Genomic DNA, 18,993 nt, shown 5'->3' with positions numbered 1-18,993 from the left:
GAGAATTTACGAACATAAGAAATAGGAGCAGGAGTAGGCCATATGGCCCTTCGAGCCTGCTCCACTCTTCAATAAGATCATGGCTGATCTTTGACCTCAACTCCACTTTCCCGCCCGATCCCCATATTCCTTGATTCCCTTGGGGTACAAAAATTTATCAATCTAAGTCTTGAACGTACTCAATGACTGAGCATCCACATCCCTCTGGAGTAGAGAATTCCAAAGATTCACAATCCTCTGAGTGAAGAAATTTCTCCTCATCTCAGTGCTAAATGGCCGACCCCTTATCCTTAGACTATGCCCCCTGGTTTTAGACTCTCCAGACAGTTTGGGTCTCTCTGGCTATAAAGTGAGCCAACTTTGCCATTATCTAAGTACAGCCTCCTCTCAAATTTGACTGTGCTCCTTTTAGATGTTCAGTGAGAGGGATGAAGTATTTGGAAGTCATTTTAGATTGAAATAATATTTGAATTTGTGAAGATAAAATGTAATCAAATTAGGGGAGGGTGGGGGGTGTGTCATGGTTAGGTGAAAACATTTCTTAATGCTTCCCTGAGGTAGTGAATGAGTTTTTGTAGGACTCAGTACCCACGGACCAGTTGAACTGTAGGACTCAGTACCCACGGACCAGTTGAACCAGGAACACTTCTCACCACGATGGATGTCTCGGCACTCTACACCAGTATCCCCCACGATGACGGCATCGCTGCGACAGCATCAGTACTCAACACCAACAACAGCCAATCTCCAGACGCCATCCTACAACTCATCCGCTTCATCCTGGATCACAATGTCTTCACCTTCGATAACCAGTTCTTTACCCAAACACACGGAACAGCCATGGGGACCAAATTCGCACCCCAATACGCCAACATTTTCATGCACAAGTTCGAGCAGGACTTCTTCACTGCACAAGACCTCCAACCAACACTATACACCAGATACATCGACGACATTTTCTTTCTATGGACCCATGGCGAAGAATCACTAAAGAGACTACACGATAACATCAACAAGTTCCATCCCACCATCAAGCTCACCATGGACTACTCCTCAGAATCAGTTTCTTTCTTGGACACATGAATCTCCATCAAAGACGGGCACCTCAGCACCTCACTCTACCGCAAGCCCACGGACAACCTCACGATGCTCCACTTTTCCAGCTTCCACCCTAACCACGTCAAAGAGGCCATCCCCTATGGACAGGCCCTGCGAATACACAGGGTCTGCTCAGACGAGGAGGAACGCGATGGACACCTACAGACGCTGAAAGATGCCCTAGTAAGAACGGGATATGACGCTCGACTCATCGATCGACAGTTCCGACGGGCCACAGCGAAAAATCGCATAGACCTCCTCAGAAGACTAACACGGGACGCAACCAACAGAGTACCCTTCGTCGTCCAGTACTTCCCCGGAGCGGAGAAACTACGCCATGTTCTCCGCAGCCTTCAACATGTCATCAATGACGACGAACACCTTGCTATGGCCATCCCCACACCTCCACTACTCGCTTTTAAACAGCCACCCAACCTCAAACAGACCATCGTTCGCAGCAAATTACCCAGCTTTCAGGAGAACAGCGTCCACGACACCACACAACCCTGCCACGGTAACCTCTGCAAGACATGCCAGATCATCGACACAGATACCACCATCACACGAGAGGACACCACCCACCAGGTGCACGGTTCATACTCCTGTGACTCGGCCAACGTTGTCTACCTCATACGTTGCAGGAAAGGATGCCCCAGAGCATGGTACGTTGGTGAGACCATGCAGACGCTGCGACAACGGATGAACGGACACCGCGCAACAATCGCCAGACAGGAGGGTTCCATCCCAGTCGGGGAACACTTCAGCAGTCAAGGACATTCAGCCACCGACCTTCGGGTAAGCGTACTCCAAGGCGGCCTTCGAGACACACGACATCTCAAAATCGTCGAGCAGAAATTGATAGCCAAGTTCCGCACCCATGAGGACGGCCTCAACCGGGATCTTGGGTTCATGTCACGCTACACGTAACCCCACCAGTGAACAAATGTTATCTGTTTTTAATATAATGGGTCATTTGCTGTCTTTCTCTTCCTTCCGGATGTTTCTATGTTTCTGCCTCTATCTCTTTTTTTTTTGGTTGTTTGTATATTCGGTGGCCTTGTAGGTAACACCTCTCTGTCTGCACACTGTGATTGCCTTGGCAACGGGCAGTTGGAAAGACTATCTGTAATCACCAGGTATTGTTCTATTTTTAAAAAGCATTTGGACAGTTACATGGGTAAGATGGGTATAGAGGGATATGGGCCAAGTGCAGGCAATTGGGACTAGCTTAGTGGTATAAACTGGGCGACACGGACATGTTGGGCCGAAGGGCCTGTTTCCATGTTGTAACTTCTATGATTCTATGATTCTATTTATAAATGCGAAGGGCTCGAGGATTTCATTTCCACATTCACCTGAGGAAGGAGGAAGCCTCCAAAAGCTTGTGAATTTCAAATAAAATTGTTGGACTATAACTTGGTGTTGTAAAATTGTTTACAATAGAGTCCACAGCAGAGAAACAAGCCATTCAGCGCAACTTGTCTACGCTGGCGTTTATGCTCCACACGAGCCTCCTCCCACCCCAAATTAACCATGCAGACTCGAACATCATCAGCAATTGCCAAACTCCCAAGTGTCTTTCTCTTAAATTGTAAATTCACTTATAAAGGAATACTCAAAACAGCAGCAGTACCTGATGCGATTTTGAGCAGATTCAGTGGGTTGAATAATTGATTTGTACTAATTCAATAAGAAATTAATGTTCCAGCAAAAATGGGTAAAGAGGATGGCCCCTAATTTAACTCCGGGAGGGTTTTGAGCGGTTGGGTAACAAGGTGAGTTGGAAACTCACCCACTGCTCCAGAAATAATGGCGGGGCGGGGCGGGGGGTGAGGGGTGGTAGTTTACTACAAAATCGGGCGGGGTGTAAAATGGGCGGCCAACCTGATCCCATCAGTTTCCTGCCAGGCGGGTTAGGTTAATATTGCCCCCTTAGGCCTCATTTAAATCCAGCCAGCCAACTTCTGCCGGTGGAAGTAAGCATCAAGCAATGGAATATCGTGTGGCCTGGGGGTTGCCTACTAACACGAAATAGGTGGCGGGATTGGGTTACAGGGGCGTTTTGAAGGGATCTCACCCTTGGAAGGGGGGGGTGGGGGGCATATGCTTTCCCTAAGGGGACCAGAGGAGCACTCCAGGCCCCACAAAGGAGAGAAAACAACTTACCTTTTTAAGCCTCTTGCTCTCCTCTGCATGTCCTGACTGGCCTTCACCTGGCAGCTTCCCCGCTTAGCCATGAGCTAAAATTCCAGTCAGGTCCCAATGATGTCATCAGGACCGGAGATGCATATGTAAGGAAAGACCCCTCTGGCTTTGAGTGGACGTCCTTGCCGCCTGCTCAGGAGAGCAGGTTAAAATTACGAACAGCCGGATCCTAGTGTTAAGTAACCTGGGCGATTTTAACTGTCCATCGGCCTGGGTTTATGGTTTCAAAATAAAATGGTAGGACAAGGATTTTAGGAACCAGAAACTTTAATTCAAAAAAATAAGGGCACAGTAACCGATTTGAATTTGTTCAGTGACATAATATAATTTGTTTTGTCTTTGGAGGATTATCGTTGTTGTCCAGAGTAACAATCTTGAACAGTACTGCATTCCATCTTCATATAATCACTGAATTTGACCTTTTCATGATTTACTCAGTTGTATTGGACCTGTGGTTTAGATATATTACCACACAGCAAGCACCACTGCATTGTTTTACTATGACTGAACCAGACCGTTTGCAATCTTGGCATCCTATTTGATCCTGAGCTGAGCTTCCAGCCATATATCTGCTTCATCACCAAGACCGCCTACTTCCATCTCCGTAACATCGCCTGTCTCCGCCCCTGCCTCAGCTCATCAGCTGATGAAACCCTCATTCATTCATACCTTTATTACCACTAGACTTAACTCTTCCAATGCTCTCCTGGCCGGCCTCCCATCTTCCATCCTCCATAAACTTGAGCTCATCCAAAACTCTGCTGCCCGTATCCTAACTGACACCAAGTCCTGTTCACCCATCAACCCTGTGCTCATTGACCTACATTGGCTCTCGGTCCAGGAACGGTTTGAATTTAAAAGTCTCATCCTTGTTTTCAAATCCCTTCATGGCCTCGCCCCTCCCTATCTCTGTAAGCTCCTCCAGCCCTACAACCCTCCGATATCTCTGTGCTCCTCCAATTCTTGCCTCTTGCATATCCCTGATTTTAATCGCTCCACCATTGGCAGCCGTGCCTTCAGCTGCCTCGGCCCTAAGCTCTGGAATTCACTCCCTAAACCTCTCCGCCTCTCCACCTCTCTCTCCTCCTTTAAGGCGCTCCTTAAAACCTACCTCACCTGGCTCGGTGTCAAATTTTGTTTGATAACACTCCTGTGAAGTGCCTTGGGACTACGTTAAAGTTGTTGTTGTTGTTGACTGAAGAAGTCAAATTGTATTTTTACGACAAGGGATTTTCCTGTTGTGTTGTGATTGCATTCCACCAGTCCCTCTACTGCAACAAGGATATTTCCTGGTTCTATGAATTCTGCGAATCCATCCATTTATATTTAGATCCACTGGTTCATGGCGACTGAAAAAAGTTGAATTCTGTCTGCAATATGTAGGAATTTCTGGGACTATTTTTGAGTATTTTTTGTGGTTGTGTTTTCTGCTTCTGTCCAATTTTAAGTGAAAATGTCAAATCAATGGCCTTTGACATTCACTTTCAGGCAACCAATGAAGCATTCTGTTCAGTGGTGTGAGATGAGTCATGCTGATGAATACAGACATACAAATGGTGTCATTTGGAGTTCAAAAAGGTGTAATAATAGCTGCGTCCTACAAGGAGCCAGTCTTGGAAGGAGAGAGAATACTTTACCAGCAAACATGAATAAAATTTATTACTTTTTTTATATATAACAAAATACATTTTCTGATTCATATGGAGGTAATTTTAATCTAACCAGCCTGTCAGGAAACTGGTCGGATCTGATTGGCCACCCGTCACTGGAGCGGGGTATAAAACATGTGGCCTATCCGATCATGTCAGTTTCCCACTGGACGGGGCAGGTTAAGATCAGCCACACAATCGTGGTGACTCGATCTAAATTTAGCAGGAGCTACCCGTCTTCCTTTGACCAGTATATACTTCCTTTGATTTGCTTCTGCAACACAAAACTACTTCGCCATTGTTCACAGTGGAAATTTTTCCAAGGGGAAAGATTTCATGAATGGATAGAAGGACTGAATCCTCGATCAGGTACTTTCAGTGAAGAGTGGGAGCACTGGTTGTGAAATTGCAGGCACTCAGCAACTGATTCCTCATCCATTAGAGGATGGAAAACCACCACGGCTGCAAGCCCCCAATTCCAACCAGCACTCCACTGCTCCTCTCTGATCGGGAATTGGCTCTAGATATTGTGATAAGGAATGGGAGACTGCCATTGAGGCTGAGACTGTACAAAGATGAGTGAAGATGGGGCAAGTAGCTGTTACCTTGAGGAATCCGATCATTACAGCTCCACCCCTTCCAAAATATAAATTATTTTTAATAATGATATTTATTAAAGACCCTTCATTTTTAAACTTGAGAATTTTTATTTTGTTTGGAGGAAGATTAATGCCCAAAGTTCAGCGGCTACACCACTATCCAGGACTCACCCGTGCAACAGGCATCCGAGCCGTAATGACCATCAATGTGGCTCCTGGCACAGAGGCACTATCCCACCCACTTTGTCCTGCCATCAGCTCTCCTCAATCAGCTATCATTACAGTCTCATAGTCAAAGAGAATAGCAGCAATATAACCACACCGACACACCTACCCACCCTGCACATTTTGTTGGCAAGTAGTGTCGGCATCCCAGGGAGACATGTAACAGAAACTGAAGGACTGAAAGGTAGGTCCTACCTAATTATAATGGGAAATATCACATACTTATATTAACTCCTCTTTCGGTGTGCTTTAATCCAGCAACAATATGGTGTGTGGTTGGTGCGACACACACTCATCTAACAGCCTGAGAATAGGACAACCAATAGACCTTATGTGAGCTCAGACTTCCATTCCACTGCTTATCAGTCTACTGGCTGAACAGTTCAAAGCTGTACTTGCAGTAACTCACACACTTGCTGTCCCAACACTTGTAAGTTAATGCATTGTGCCGTACTTGAGGAATTAACTTGGAAGAGAGTAACATTGGGCACACAAGGAGCCTTCGTATAATTTATGATAAAAAGGGGAATTGTGGAAACAAAAAGCAGGCTATCGAACAACTTATCAGGGTGAGACCTCAGCTTAACAACGATCCCCTCTGGAGTGGGCCAATACACAGATAAATAACAAAATGAGACAACTGGGGCGGATTTTATATAAAGCTCCCGGTGCAGAGCTTCTCATACTGGGAATTTGGGCTCAGAGATCAGTGTCCATATTAATGGGTAGAAAATCACGCTGACGTCTGCACACGAATTCTCAGCCTTAGGAGTGTTCATTTGTAAAATCAACCTCACTATATATTAGGGTGGGATTTAACAACCCAATTGTAGTCAATATGCAAGAAAGGAGGATAAACTTAGAAATCAATTTAAACCTGATTCTAAATGCCATGCCTTTTTTTGCGGGTCAGGCTGGATATATTCTTGGAATACTGAACATGAAGATAATTGTTGTTCCTGTAAGTGGGTGAGGGGACTTGTCATTGTGCTTCTGCTCCCTCCCCACCACCTGATGAACTTGCTTGCACAAATAGCATTTGTCCAGTGGCAAGTAGGTATCTGTCACTCCCCAGGACTGGGAGGTTGTTGATCATTTAAAAAAATTATCCCTGTACTTTGAAAGATTTGTAAGGAGAAACCTTTTCACTTATTTTTAAAAAAATAACACAACTGTTTCTTTACTACACTTTTTCTTTACAAATTCTTCAATTTTGAAATTAATGTTTACAAATTGAACTGAAAATGTTCCCTAAAGTTTTGCCATCTCGGGAATAGCAGTTTGTGTGGAATCATGCTTATTTTCATATCTTTCCCCTCTGTGTTGTTTCAAGTATGGACCCCAGTCTGGAGTTGACTTGCAAGCTGCAATGATTTTCTGTAAAAAGAACAATTACAAAATTAATAATTTCTGCTTGATTTTTATCCACCATCAACACCCAACTAGAAAAAAAAACCCTGATTATACTCAGAATGATATCAGGTCAAGGGGTTAAATTTAGAGGACAGGTTGAATAGATTAGACTTGTATTCCCTCAAGCATAGGTGATCTAATTGAGATGTTTAAATGATTAAAGGATTTGATCGGGTAGATAGAGAGAAACTATTTCCTCTGGTAGGAGAGCCCATAACAAGGGGACATAACTTTAAAATTAGAGCTAGGCCGTTCAGGGGTGATGTCAGGAAGCACTTCTTCACACAAAGGGTAGTGGAAATCGAAAGAACTCTCCCCCAAAAAACTGTTAATGCTAGGTCAATTGAAAATTTCAAAACTGAGATTGGTAGATTTTCGTTAAGCAAGGGTATTAAAGGTTATGGAACCAAGGCAGTTCGATGGAGTTAAGATTCAGATCAGCCATGATCTAATTGAATGGCGGAACAGGCCTTAGGGGGTGAATGGCCTACTCCTGTTCCTATATTAGACTGTAATTTATTCCAACACATTATCCCAGAGGCCTTACTGTTAACATGTTGCTTATCTCCATACAGCTCCCTCTGTCTTTACCATTCATCAATTAAACAGCTTCCATTTATATCACACCTTAAATGTAGAAAAAAAGTTTCAAAGCGTTCCACAGAAGATGTATTGAAGATGGGCGCTGAGCAAGGAAGGGAGAGATGTGGAGAGCTGACCTAAAGCTTGGACAAAGAGAGCTTTGAGGAGGTTTTTTAAAAGAGGAGATGTTTAGGGAAGGTATACCAGTGACCAGCATCAAAGTGGCTGAATGCTCTGCTGACAATGGTGGGGCAAACAATGGGAGGAATACTTAAGAGGGTGGAGTCAGAGGAATGGAAAGCTGGGGAGATTTGTAGGGTTGCAGGAGATTACAGAGGTATGGAGGGGAGAGGCCAGGGAGGGATTTAAACATAAACTTGATCATTTTAAATATGAGATATTGGGGGACCAGGAGGCAGTGTCATTCTGTGAGGACAAGGGTGATAGATGAATGGGAATCGGTGTGGGATAAGGGCAGCAGAGTTTTTGATGAGCTGGAGTTTACAGATGGTGGAAGAAAGGAGGCAGCAAGGTCAGCATTGGAGTAATTGATTCTGGAGTTGATGAAGGCATGTATAAGGGTTTGAGCAGTGGAAGGGCTGTGGTAGGCATGATTGGAGCTAATGTGGGGGTGGAATTAAGCAATCTTTGTGATGGAGATCCTAACAGTGAGACGGCAGTTAAACGGCAGCTATCCATCTCAGACTGGTGTTTGTGAAGGGCAATGCTCCGTTAGCAGATCAGAGTTATACTGTTGAGTGTGCTTCAGTGCAGGTCACACGTAGGGCAACCATTAAAGAGCAGCGTTTTTGCATGCTTGGTTCACATTGCAGAGCTGTACTAATTCTTAAGGTGATGAGAGTTGGTGGAAGTGTCTGCTTTCTCGTAATGTTAAAAACAATAAAAGTAGTTCAGAAAGTACCCAGGAAATCTAATGAATCCTAATACACTGGGCAGTCAGATCAGGACCTGACTCCTGAGTCACACTGATATTTGTGTCAATGAGTATTAAAATCTATACAAAATGGCAGTATGTGTCCGTATTAAATGAGATTGTAGCCTAGCTAGAGTTTTAATTTGCATTTTATCAATTTTTCAATTTACTGTCGAAACCCAAAATGGCCAAAATATCAACATAACAGAATTATCGGCGGTGTTTTTTTCTGGTCTGTGTGCTTAAATGATCACATTCTAACATTATGTTATGTTTGCTCCCTCTGCTCTCCATTTTTGAACATGACTTTATTTGCCATTTTAGGCTCTTTCTGTGTTAGGACTCATTCTCTGAGACAGACAGTGACCAAATGGCCTCTCTTGTTAATGATGCTCTGAACTGGCCCTGAGAGATCCATTGCAGGGTTATCACTACCTTTGTTTAGATTTCCTTATCGCTTGACAAGTGGCTCACATCCACTCAGACTGTATGGCCGAGATTGGGAACTCGCTATGTGGAGGAATCGTGGGTGAGAATCCATAGCCATTGCTCTGTTATTTAGTGTGTTACACCACTAACGTGCTGTGCCATATGGTAGTGTCCTTGTGACTTTTATTCTCAGTGTCTACAAGCTCCTATGAATATGAAGAATGACATCAATAGAACTATATCTTTGATGTAATTAACAACAGTTTTTGCACATGTCCCAATATTCGGTCGCTCGACAGCACCTCTCATGACTTTGAAACTCTTCACTTCAGCTCAGAATTGAAGTGTCAATGATTCCTCCATCTTGACCCATGTATTCTGCCATAAAGGAGGATGATGACACGAATCACTGTTGTACACAGCAATATTTTATTATTTGCTATTTACTATTTCCACCTTTTATTTATCAACAATTCTACATCAGGAAGATAGGAATTGCTGGAAGAAAAAAGACCAAGGTCCATCTAGTTCGCCTTCTACCAACCCGGTAGTCGCATGAATGCAACCCTTTGTTACAAAGTTCTTTAACGCATTAAACACACTTCATACTCGGTATTTAAATCTATTCATTGATCTCCCATGGTGTTGCACATGGGGAGTCAAAACCAAGAGCTGATTTCAGGTGATGCGGGGTTAGAGCGCAGAGGATAATTGGACCAGGGCACACAGGTATGATTCAGTCCCCATTTTAAAGTCATACATTTTGATTCAATATTATTATTTATATTTAAATAGCAAAACTTACAGCAACTTGGGAAGAAAAGTAGGTTGGAGCATAGGAGTTTCTCCCCAACACAGAGTGAAGAGCTGGGAGATGCAAAACTGCGCCACTAAAGCACCATCACTGGTGCGAGGGAGTAGTTATAGTGTAACACGTTTACATAGGAAATTTCCTTTATAACTGTAGAAATAGGAATTTATAATAGAAAAAAGTTAACATAAACGTTTATCAAAAATGTGACAACAGGAAGTAAGGTTCTGTAGGCAGCAAGCGTGGACAGACATAAGGGGGGGTGAAATCCGCCTTGGGCAGTAACGCAAAATGGGCAATAGCGAATCGGCCGCCCATTTTACACTCTGCCCAATATTTGTTTCCACTGACTTCATTCACCCTCAAGTTTTTTAATATATTGTAGGTACTTATGGATAGGAAAACCTTGCATATTACTCAGATAAAAAGGAGGTAGTCGAATCTATCTATTTCCTAGGATATTAGAGTATGAGCTTGAAAATATCTGTCCACTAATAAGGACCCATACATCAGAATCTGAGGAAATTGCATATCCAGTTTTGCAGGTCACCATACGAGGCCAGCCTTGTACAACAACAACTTGTGTTTGTGATCTGTGTGTCTGGTAAATCCATTTCCTGGGTATTAAGTGTCAGGCATGGCTCAGTGGTAGCGCTATTGGTTGTGAACCTGAAAGTCATGGGATCAAGCCCTACTCCACAGACTTAAGCATGTAACCTAGGCTGACACTTCAATGCAGTACTGAGGCACTGTCGGAGGTGCGGTCTTTTGGATGTGATGTTAAACCGAGGCCCCTTGGTCCCCTCTCACGTGGATGTAAAAGATCTAATGGCACTATTCTTCTCTTGGTGTTCTGGCCAACATTTGTCCTTCAACCAACATCACTATAAAATAGATTATCTGGTCATTTATCTCATTGCTGTTGTGGGTCCTTGCTGTGTGTAAATTGACTGTCAATTTTCCTTACATTACAACAGCGATTAGACTTCAATTGTACTTCATTGGCTGTAAAAGTGCTTTGGGATATCATGAGGTTACGAAAGGCTTTATATAAATGACTGAGTACCCCAGTGGGTTTGCAAACTATCCTTTCACCTCTGGGATAGTTGCAAAGGTGAAATCAGGTAGATTTTCAGCCCAGTTACTATTGCATGTGGACCCACAACAAAAAATTGCCTATAATTGGCACTAAATTGTCAATTTCACAAACTGGAACTACAGGATGGTTGGTTTCATGGTGTGTGTGTGTGTGTGTGTGTGAGTGGTGAGAGAGTGTTGGAAGATATTCTTCAGAGATTGTAACTAAGACACAATGTTAGGGCTGAGTAGACTGAGTTAAATGTCTCCCATTACGCTGCATCTCAATAAGCGTAAAATTCATTTGGCCGTTAAAATATATCAAGGTTTTTCCTTACCTGACATAAGCTGGATCCTTCAGCTTGGACAACTTTCACAATGGCTATAATGGGGATCCATATAATACAGAAGATTATCATACACCAGCCAAGTGCTGTTGCCCAGACAGGGTACTCAACAGGTCCATATGTTGGTGGAACAAATGTTGCTAAGGACCAGATTAGGATTGCCTGAATGAAAAGATTGCACAAAAGATCAGAAACAGAATGAGATAGACTATCGGCAGCTTGGTTACTTTCAGTTTAAAATCATTAAAAGATGTAACATCTCCTTACTGCCAGCAAGCACGGAGAGATAAAAAACCAACACGCTCTCCACCACAGCCAGAAGAGAAAATTCTTTTCTCCAATCATCATCTCAATGTCCTTGATGAATCTGTTTACCCCTGTGAACAACAAAAAAGTAGGGATACACAATCACTTGGTTTGTCCTGTCTTTGGGGCAGCTTGTTTGCTGTGGAAGTTCATCTTGTACTGGGTGTCACTAATGAATAGGTTAAACCAGAGAAGGGATCACTCAGGATTTCAAACAGGATGAGTAAATTGTCTCCTGTCACCAACCTGATTATCCGTGAAGCTTAAAAGTTCTTAGAAAATCCTGAAGAACAGGTTCTCACTCTAGGAAAGGCTCTTGTATCAGATTTGTGCTGAGATGGACAGGCCCCCTGCTATCAGAATGAGGGAGGATGGACTACCAAAGTGAATCCTCTGTCCTGAGCTGAAGAATAGCAAATGGATTCCAGAAACATGGTGAACAAGCTGAAGCAAAACCTGTCCTGTTGTTCCATCTGCCTTGATAGTTGAGAGAAACTGGTAATTGATTGTGTCAAGTGGCAAACAGCTGTTCAAATCGGGATGAAGATGTTTGAGCAACATCCCCATCAGCAATTAGCAGGAAAATGGCTGCAGCAAAATTTACCGCCAAAAAACCCAGCTGTAACGCAGCAAAAACAAAGGGGCTTCATGGGTGAAGGATGCAGAAGGCACTGCCTATCTCATATTGGCCTCTGGGACCAAATGGGGAAAGCTCTTTGACAACTAAGGAGAGCACTCGAATTCCCATCATTATTGAAGATGAAGGACTATCTACATCACATCACCCTATTCCTGTTTCTTCAGTACTTTTAAAAATGTAATTATTTCATTTTATTTCAGTGCTTTCCCAGTTGTACATACCATAGATCCAGCTTAGACCAACAAGTTCCAGGATAGCAGCTATAAGAATGCCCCATCCAGCACAGAAATGATCAATTAAATTGATCCAGTAAATTCCAGTCTAAAAAGAAATGAAGTATTAGAAAATATGCTGCATGAGAAAACTATAATACACTGATATTCAAAATAAGAGCTTTCTGGGACATGAAAAATCAGCACTTTTCTCAACTACAAACCAGCCAATCCTAAGTTGACTGCATTGTTATATCCTCGGACACATTCTCTTAGATCCACTACTGTCCCCATGTTTTCTTACAGTTCTAAAGGACTCTAGTATTTTGCTGCAGATCTCTGCTGATATATAATGCAAAGATAACCATTTGATCTGTCTGCCTCATTATCTGCACCCATGTCCATCACCCAGTGAGATCATTTGCAACAGCCTCTTCCCCAGCCTCTGTCCCTTTACTCCACCAGGACAACAGTTGGTATAAAAGATCTCAGAAACCCTCAGAAACACCCATTTACCTGTTAACATTTGTGATAGACACAAATGCAATGACTCTGATCCATCTCAAGGAGCCTATGCAGTGCCTTGAAATGGGAATTAATAAATTACTTTGTGCGGTCACCATGGTTATGTGAGAAAATGCATCAGCCACTTTACAACCAGCAATAAAATGACCAGTTAATCTGTTTCTGGTCGTGTTGGGTGATGGAAGAAAGTTAACCAAAGGAGGTCATGGAATTTTTAACGCCCACCTGAACAGATAGACGGGGCCTCGGTTTAATGCCTCCTGCAAAGGATGGCACCTCTGACAATGCAGCACTCCCTCAGCTACTGCACTGAAGTGTCAGCCTAGAATATGTACTTCAATTCTTGGTTGCGGTTTGAAACCACAACCTTCTGACTCGGCAGTGAGAGTGTTTCCAACTGAGCCTAACTGAAACTTAAGATAGAAACTTATCAAGGTGGACATCCCTAAACAGAAAGAAAATATTTCAAACAATAACTGCTGATTTAAAATGAATACACTGTAAATCTGATTCACAGAATGATAATGATGATGAGTTTCATCTCTTTAACCAGACTCTGTATTTAGTAACAGCAGATGGGGAAGGGTCAAACCAGTCCCATACCATAACTGCAAAATATTAAACAAATGGAAAAACAACACAACCAACACACCAGATCCTTCTTTGTGTACTTAATCCTGTGAAATTTCTGGCTTAATAACATTACACATGGAAACGTAGCAAACTATTAAAGGACAGCATACCTGTGTTACACATACAAGGCCGAGCAAAAAAAATAATAAACAAATTGCAGCTGTCACAAAAATGCGTTTTGATCGCAGAAAATTAGGGAACTGGTCCAGCAGGGTTGTTATAATTGTTTCTGATGAAAAAAAAGTTAAACGAGATCAGTAATTAATTAATAATTTATAAATTGCCAGAGAAACAAATGACTGGAGAGACCAAAGCCCTGCAGCCCAGAGGAGCAGATGAGGACAGCTTACTCTATCCATGAGTCCGCTCTCTGAAACATTGGAGAGAAGCGGTCGGGCTGTCAGCCCTTTACAAGATTATAAGCAGAACATCACCACAAGGCTTGCTTGTACTTAAGCCGTATTTGCACCAGGAACACAGGAATCTGGTGATCTGAGCCTGATGAAGCAGGATGGTAACTTCAGTGCTTCCTTTCTCATGCCGTGCCTTGAAGCCATTTGCAGTGAGCTCCTCTGAGAGGTTGGTTCTGTTATACCATAGTGGAGAGAAGGCCAAAAGCTCAAGGGTATCCTCAGTGCAGGGCATTGAAGCCTCCCCTCCAGGACACCAGAGTTACTGAGACTATTGGATGTTTTCAGTATTCTGATGGTCTTTTCTGGGACTGCAATAAGGAGGATGAGGAGGGGAATGGGAGGGACAATCTTGTCTCCATGCCCATCTAGAGGTTTCAGGGCGAGGCAATGATCCAAGCAATTATCCCATAGAGGTACACTGCCTCACAGTGAGGGGAGACTAAGCCTGTCTTCTCTCTTGGGGAGTTAAAGCCATTGAAGGTTCATCCATGGATGGCCTCTGTACAGAGGAAGCTGAAGATGTTCTATCAGTCTTGGAATGGGGGGCTGGGATGGAATGGACAACATCCATCCAGAGGAACTGGGGCAGTACACTCACCTTTATGGAGCTTACTGTCCCGAGCAGTGAGATGGGCATTTCTGATATTTAAAACCCCTTACATTGGTAGAACGAAGTCACAATCAAACCAGGATTCACTACCAAAACCAGAATGAATACAATGCTTCCAGCCATTCACTAAATGTCTTTGCTGCAGCAGCAGCCACTGCTCTCTCTGGCGTGCATTTCACCCAATCCATAGTCCAGCTCCTCATGAATCTCGGAGAACGAAGCCTTAAATATTAACTAATCGCAGAATGAAGGCAGTATGGAACTGACCAGTAGAGTTTTGCATAACCTGCAGATGACCCTAAACGCTGTGCACAGTGACCTCTTTACCCAAATGATCTTGAGGCCTGTGATCTAAAATGGGACTCAATAATTCAGCCTCCTCTCCTGGTGATGCTACACTCTGCTGCCAGCTCAGCGGTGATATTGTAGAATGTGTTGGTACCAGGCCTCTGTGATCCTGCTCACAATAATGGTGCTTTGTTGTGGTGTTTCCAACAACTGCCAATTATCTTTGCCATCATTATTGTATTTTGATGACTTACTATAGTTGTTAAAGCCTCATTTCTGGATTGTCTGGAGTTGAAGTGTAAGAATTGCTGACGTCTGAATGGAGATAAATTACAAAGCAGTAAATAGGAATATCTCAAAAAGGGCAATCTGACTCTGGAGAAGGTACATAGAAGGTCAATGAGGATGATACCTGGTCTAAGTGCATTGAATTGTAACGGTGGTCCTTGTGTCTTGAGTTTGGATTGGCTGGAGAGGTGTATGTAGAGTTAGAGGTAATTTGATTGAGTTATTTAAATTTATCCAGGGCATTGATAACGTACAGGTGGAAAGATTGCTTGAGGTGATGGCCGGGTTAAACTAGGGGCTGTCCATTTATGTTGAGGAAGCAGGGAGTAAGGTTGGACGTGTTGAAGTTTTATTTTTCTCAGAAGGTGATTGACCTTTGCAACAGTGGTGGTGAGGGCTGACTCCTTGCAGTCCTTTAAGAAGGTGTTAAGACGTATTTTTGGAAAACTATGTGATCATGGTGGAAGGAACATCAGATTGTCAGTAATAATCAATGGGTGGGGTCCCCTGAGGCTTGCCTGATCACCATTGAAGAGTCGGAGATGAATCTTTGACAAAGGTTCCTGAATTGGCTGTGGGTCTCACATGATGAGTGTGATGCCTCAGCAATTACTGAATGACTGGATGCAGCTGATGTACAGTTATTCCCCAAAGCGCCTTTACACCTGGAAGTTGAATATAGGATGAAGATTTTAATGGGCTTAACGTAATAGAAGAACATGCATTTTACCCCATCCCTTTCCTGTTGCTCTGCTGTGTGGTGAACTTTTAGAGATGTACCTCAAACTGTATAATTATTATCCTCAGTGCAGCAGTGCCTGGGCACAAGCAGAAAAATGTGGGGCGGTATATTTTGGGGAAAAAGAACAGGGAAAGGACGTGTAACCTGAACAGTGAGATTCTTAACCATGTGGAAGAATCAAGAGATCCAGTGGTGCAGACATAGAGATCTTTAAAGTTGGGAGTGCAGGTTGAAACGGCCTTGAAAAGGATTCTGTGTTTTATACACTGGAGCATTGAACATAAAAGCAGGAAGTGATGTTGAATTTGTACAGGACATTGGTTAGGGCACAATTGGAATATTGTCTGTAGTTCTGGCAATCCCACTGTAGGGAAGATATTGGAGGCATGGACGGGGTATAGAGAAGATTCACCAGAATGAGACCCAGGATTATAGTTGCAAAGAAAGGTTTGAAAAATTGGGGCTTTTTCACTGGAACAGAGAAGGTTAAGGGGATGTAATGGAGGTTTTCAAAATTATGGAAGGAAAATAGCGAACGATTGTTTCCACAGGCTAGTGAATTACTAATAAGGGGACATCAACTCAGGATCATCACTAAAAGATAGGGAGTAGAAGAGGAATAATATGAAAAGGTACCTGGAATGGGTAGGGAAATAGGATTAGAGCAGATAACAGCAGTTAAAGAGCTAGCACAGGCAAAGCTGTGATGGGCTGAATGGCCTCCTTTCTTCTATGCTGCAATTTGAATGATTCTTAGTCTAGATCAATAAGTTTAAAATTGGGACAGTGGAATTAATTTTCTCCAATAAATTTACAGGTGGAAAATTGGACCCAAATTGTATTACAATTACAGAGTGTCAAAGTGCCTCAAAAGTCATCAGCAACTCTGAAAGAGCTGGAGGTGAGATTTATCTCTGACAGTATTTACGGGGAAAGAGCAGCAGCAATGTCTAGTAAGACGAAGAGTGCTGTGGATATGAAAGAATGTGTCAGAAGATATCATAGTGCAGTCAGATTGGAATCAATGGGGGGAATTTTAAACCCCTGGAACAGGCGGGAGAGGGCTGGGGGAGGGGTTAAAATTTTAAAAATTGGAAACCCGACCCAACCCACCTCCAACTTCCCTTTTTAATGGAGGCATGTTGAGGGGCGGGTGACTGATCTGCTCTCCAGTGGCAGGTCCGTAATTTAAATATTTTAATGAGGCTACCTGCCTCAAATTTTAACAGAGTTTCAAGTTTAACGCCTGCGGGCCGTGTTTCCCAGGGCTCAGGAAACCCGGCAGCTGGAGGGAGGCGTGAATGACCGGATCCAGCAGGTAAGTGCCTTTCCAGGAGGAGCAGGAGTGCTTCCTTTCGGCCCCCCAAGCAAACCTGCTTCCCCACACCGTGATCTGCTGACCCCTTCCACCTTCCCACGATGTTCCGCCCCGATCTCTGGGCTCCCCCCGACCTCTGATCTCTCCAAGGCTTCTCATATCCGATCCACCCCGACCTCCGATCCCCCCGACATCTCATCCCCCCTTGACTTCCAATTCCCCTGACCTCCGATTCCCCCCTGGATCTCCAATTCCCCTGACCTCCGATCCTCCCTCAACCTCTGATTTCCCCCAGGCATTCGACCTCTGATCCTTCCGATCCCTCCGACCTCCTCAAGGCCTCCGACCTGTGATACCCCCGAAATACAATCCCCCCCCGACCTGTGATCCCCCCAACCTACAATCCCCCCTGACCTCCGATCTCCCCACCACCCTGACCTTTCCGATTTCTCCTTCCCTCCTCTCTGCTCCCCGGCTGCGGCCTGGTGCCTCAGGCCTTCCCGCACAGCAGCCAGCAAGCCTCTCAATTTGGCTGGCTGCCAGCCGGGAATCGGAGACAAAAAATTTAAATAAGGACCTCTGGGTTATCTGCATTTCTGGGTTTCCTGGCTGCTCCGACCCGCCTCCCCGTAAATATCGAGGCCAATGGATTTCCCAATTCTCACTATCCAACATCTCTTTTACCAGAAGGTTTTCCAGCAGCTCAATAAAATGAATGATTTAAAAACACATGATCTTCATTCATGAGCTCTGGTTGTGAGCAATGGCTGATACCATTGTATCTCCAGAATCTCACAATAACTTCTTGACACTACACTGGCCTAGAGCTAGAAAAAGTGATTCATCAAATGGAAGTTCTGGGCTAGAATTACTGCTGCTGATATTAGTGAATAAACTCTTCCAGATGTTGGGGTGACATTCCTCTGGCCGTTACTTTAATGCAGGTGTCAACAAATAGGTTCATGATCCATTAACATAACGAGCAGAAGATTGACACAAAAACATATTAAACATTTGTCCACTATTATAAGCTTAATATTTTATATAATTTCTTTTGTATAAGTGGAAAGAGATATGTTAATTGAAGTAAGGTCATTCTTACCTATACTTGCAAACTGACTGTCGAGTCCCAGAGTGACCAGCATGAAGAAAAATAAAATGGACCATAAAGGTGCCACTGGCAACTGTGCGAGAGCATCTGGGTAGGCAATGAAAGCCAAACCGAAACCTAAACAATGGATACAATTGATACGGTGCAATGAACGATGCTGAAAAGAGAGATACTGTAACCTGAAATTACTTATTTAAAACCTATTAATTCTTTTAGAATCCAGATTGTGAAAATGTATCACATCTTGCTGAGTACTTGTGTATTCGGTCTGAGATTTTTTGTTTTTTTTCCATCAGGGTGAGTGATGTCAGTGCTGGGGAATGGGGCAGTTTCCATTTAAGGCCCCTAGTTTTTATCACAGTTATCTGCAGAGTAAAGATCCCTCTACTTTGCCCCAACAATGTGCCTCAGCCCCACCCCGAGAAGAGGTTGCACCACTGTGACATTTTCCCATTCCTCACACCAGCCATCTAGGGCCCTTGCCGAGTGATGTTGCCAATTCAGAGCCGGTTTTGTGCTGTGGAGCCCATGTCCAATA

The 18,993-nt window shown here is 43.6% G+C and overlaps 1 protein-coding gene across 1 annotated transcript in view; it reads right to left on the bottom strand.

Annotated features, from left to right (window-relative positions):
• Positions 1-4,935: 4,935 nt before the first annotated feature.
• LOC137332853 (sodium- and chloride-dependent neutral and basic amino acid transporter B(0+)-like) overlaps positions 4,936-18,993 on the bottom strand; it is a 46,503-nt gene continuing 32,445 nt past the window's right edge. Inside the window, exons 9-14 of the mRNA XM_067996810.1 lie at positions 18,447-18,572; positions 13,796-13,914; positions 12,537-12,636; positions 11,637-11,746; positions 11,361-11,531; positions 4,936-7,153 (exon numbers count right to left, since the gene is read on the bottom strand). Of these exons, the coding sequence (XP_067852911.1) occupies positions 7,028-7,153; positions 11,361-11,531; positions 11,637-11,746; positions 12,537-12,636; positions 13,796-13,914; positions 18,447-18,572 (752 nt within the window). The 3' untranslated portion in view covers positions 4,936-7,027. The remainder of the gene's footprint in view (positions 7,154-11,360; positions 11,532-11,636; positions 11,747-12,536; positions 12,637-13,795; positions 13,915-18,446; positions 18,573-18,993) is intronic.

Source organism: Heptranchias perlo, chromosome 15, assembly GCF_035084215.1.
Source record: "Heptranchias perlo isolate sHepPer1 chromosome 15, sHepPer1.hap1, whole genome shotgun sequence".
In the NCBI taxonomy this organism is placed as follows: domain Eukaryota; kingdom Metazoa; phylum Chordata; class Chondrichthyes; order Hexanchiformes; family Hexanchidae; genus Heptranchias; species Heptranchias perlo.
This window is presented reverse-complemented; position numbering and strand designations above follow the sequence as displayed.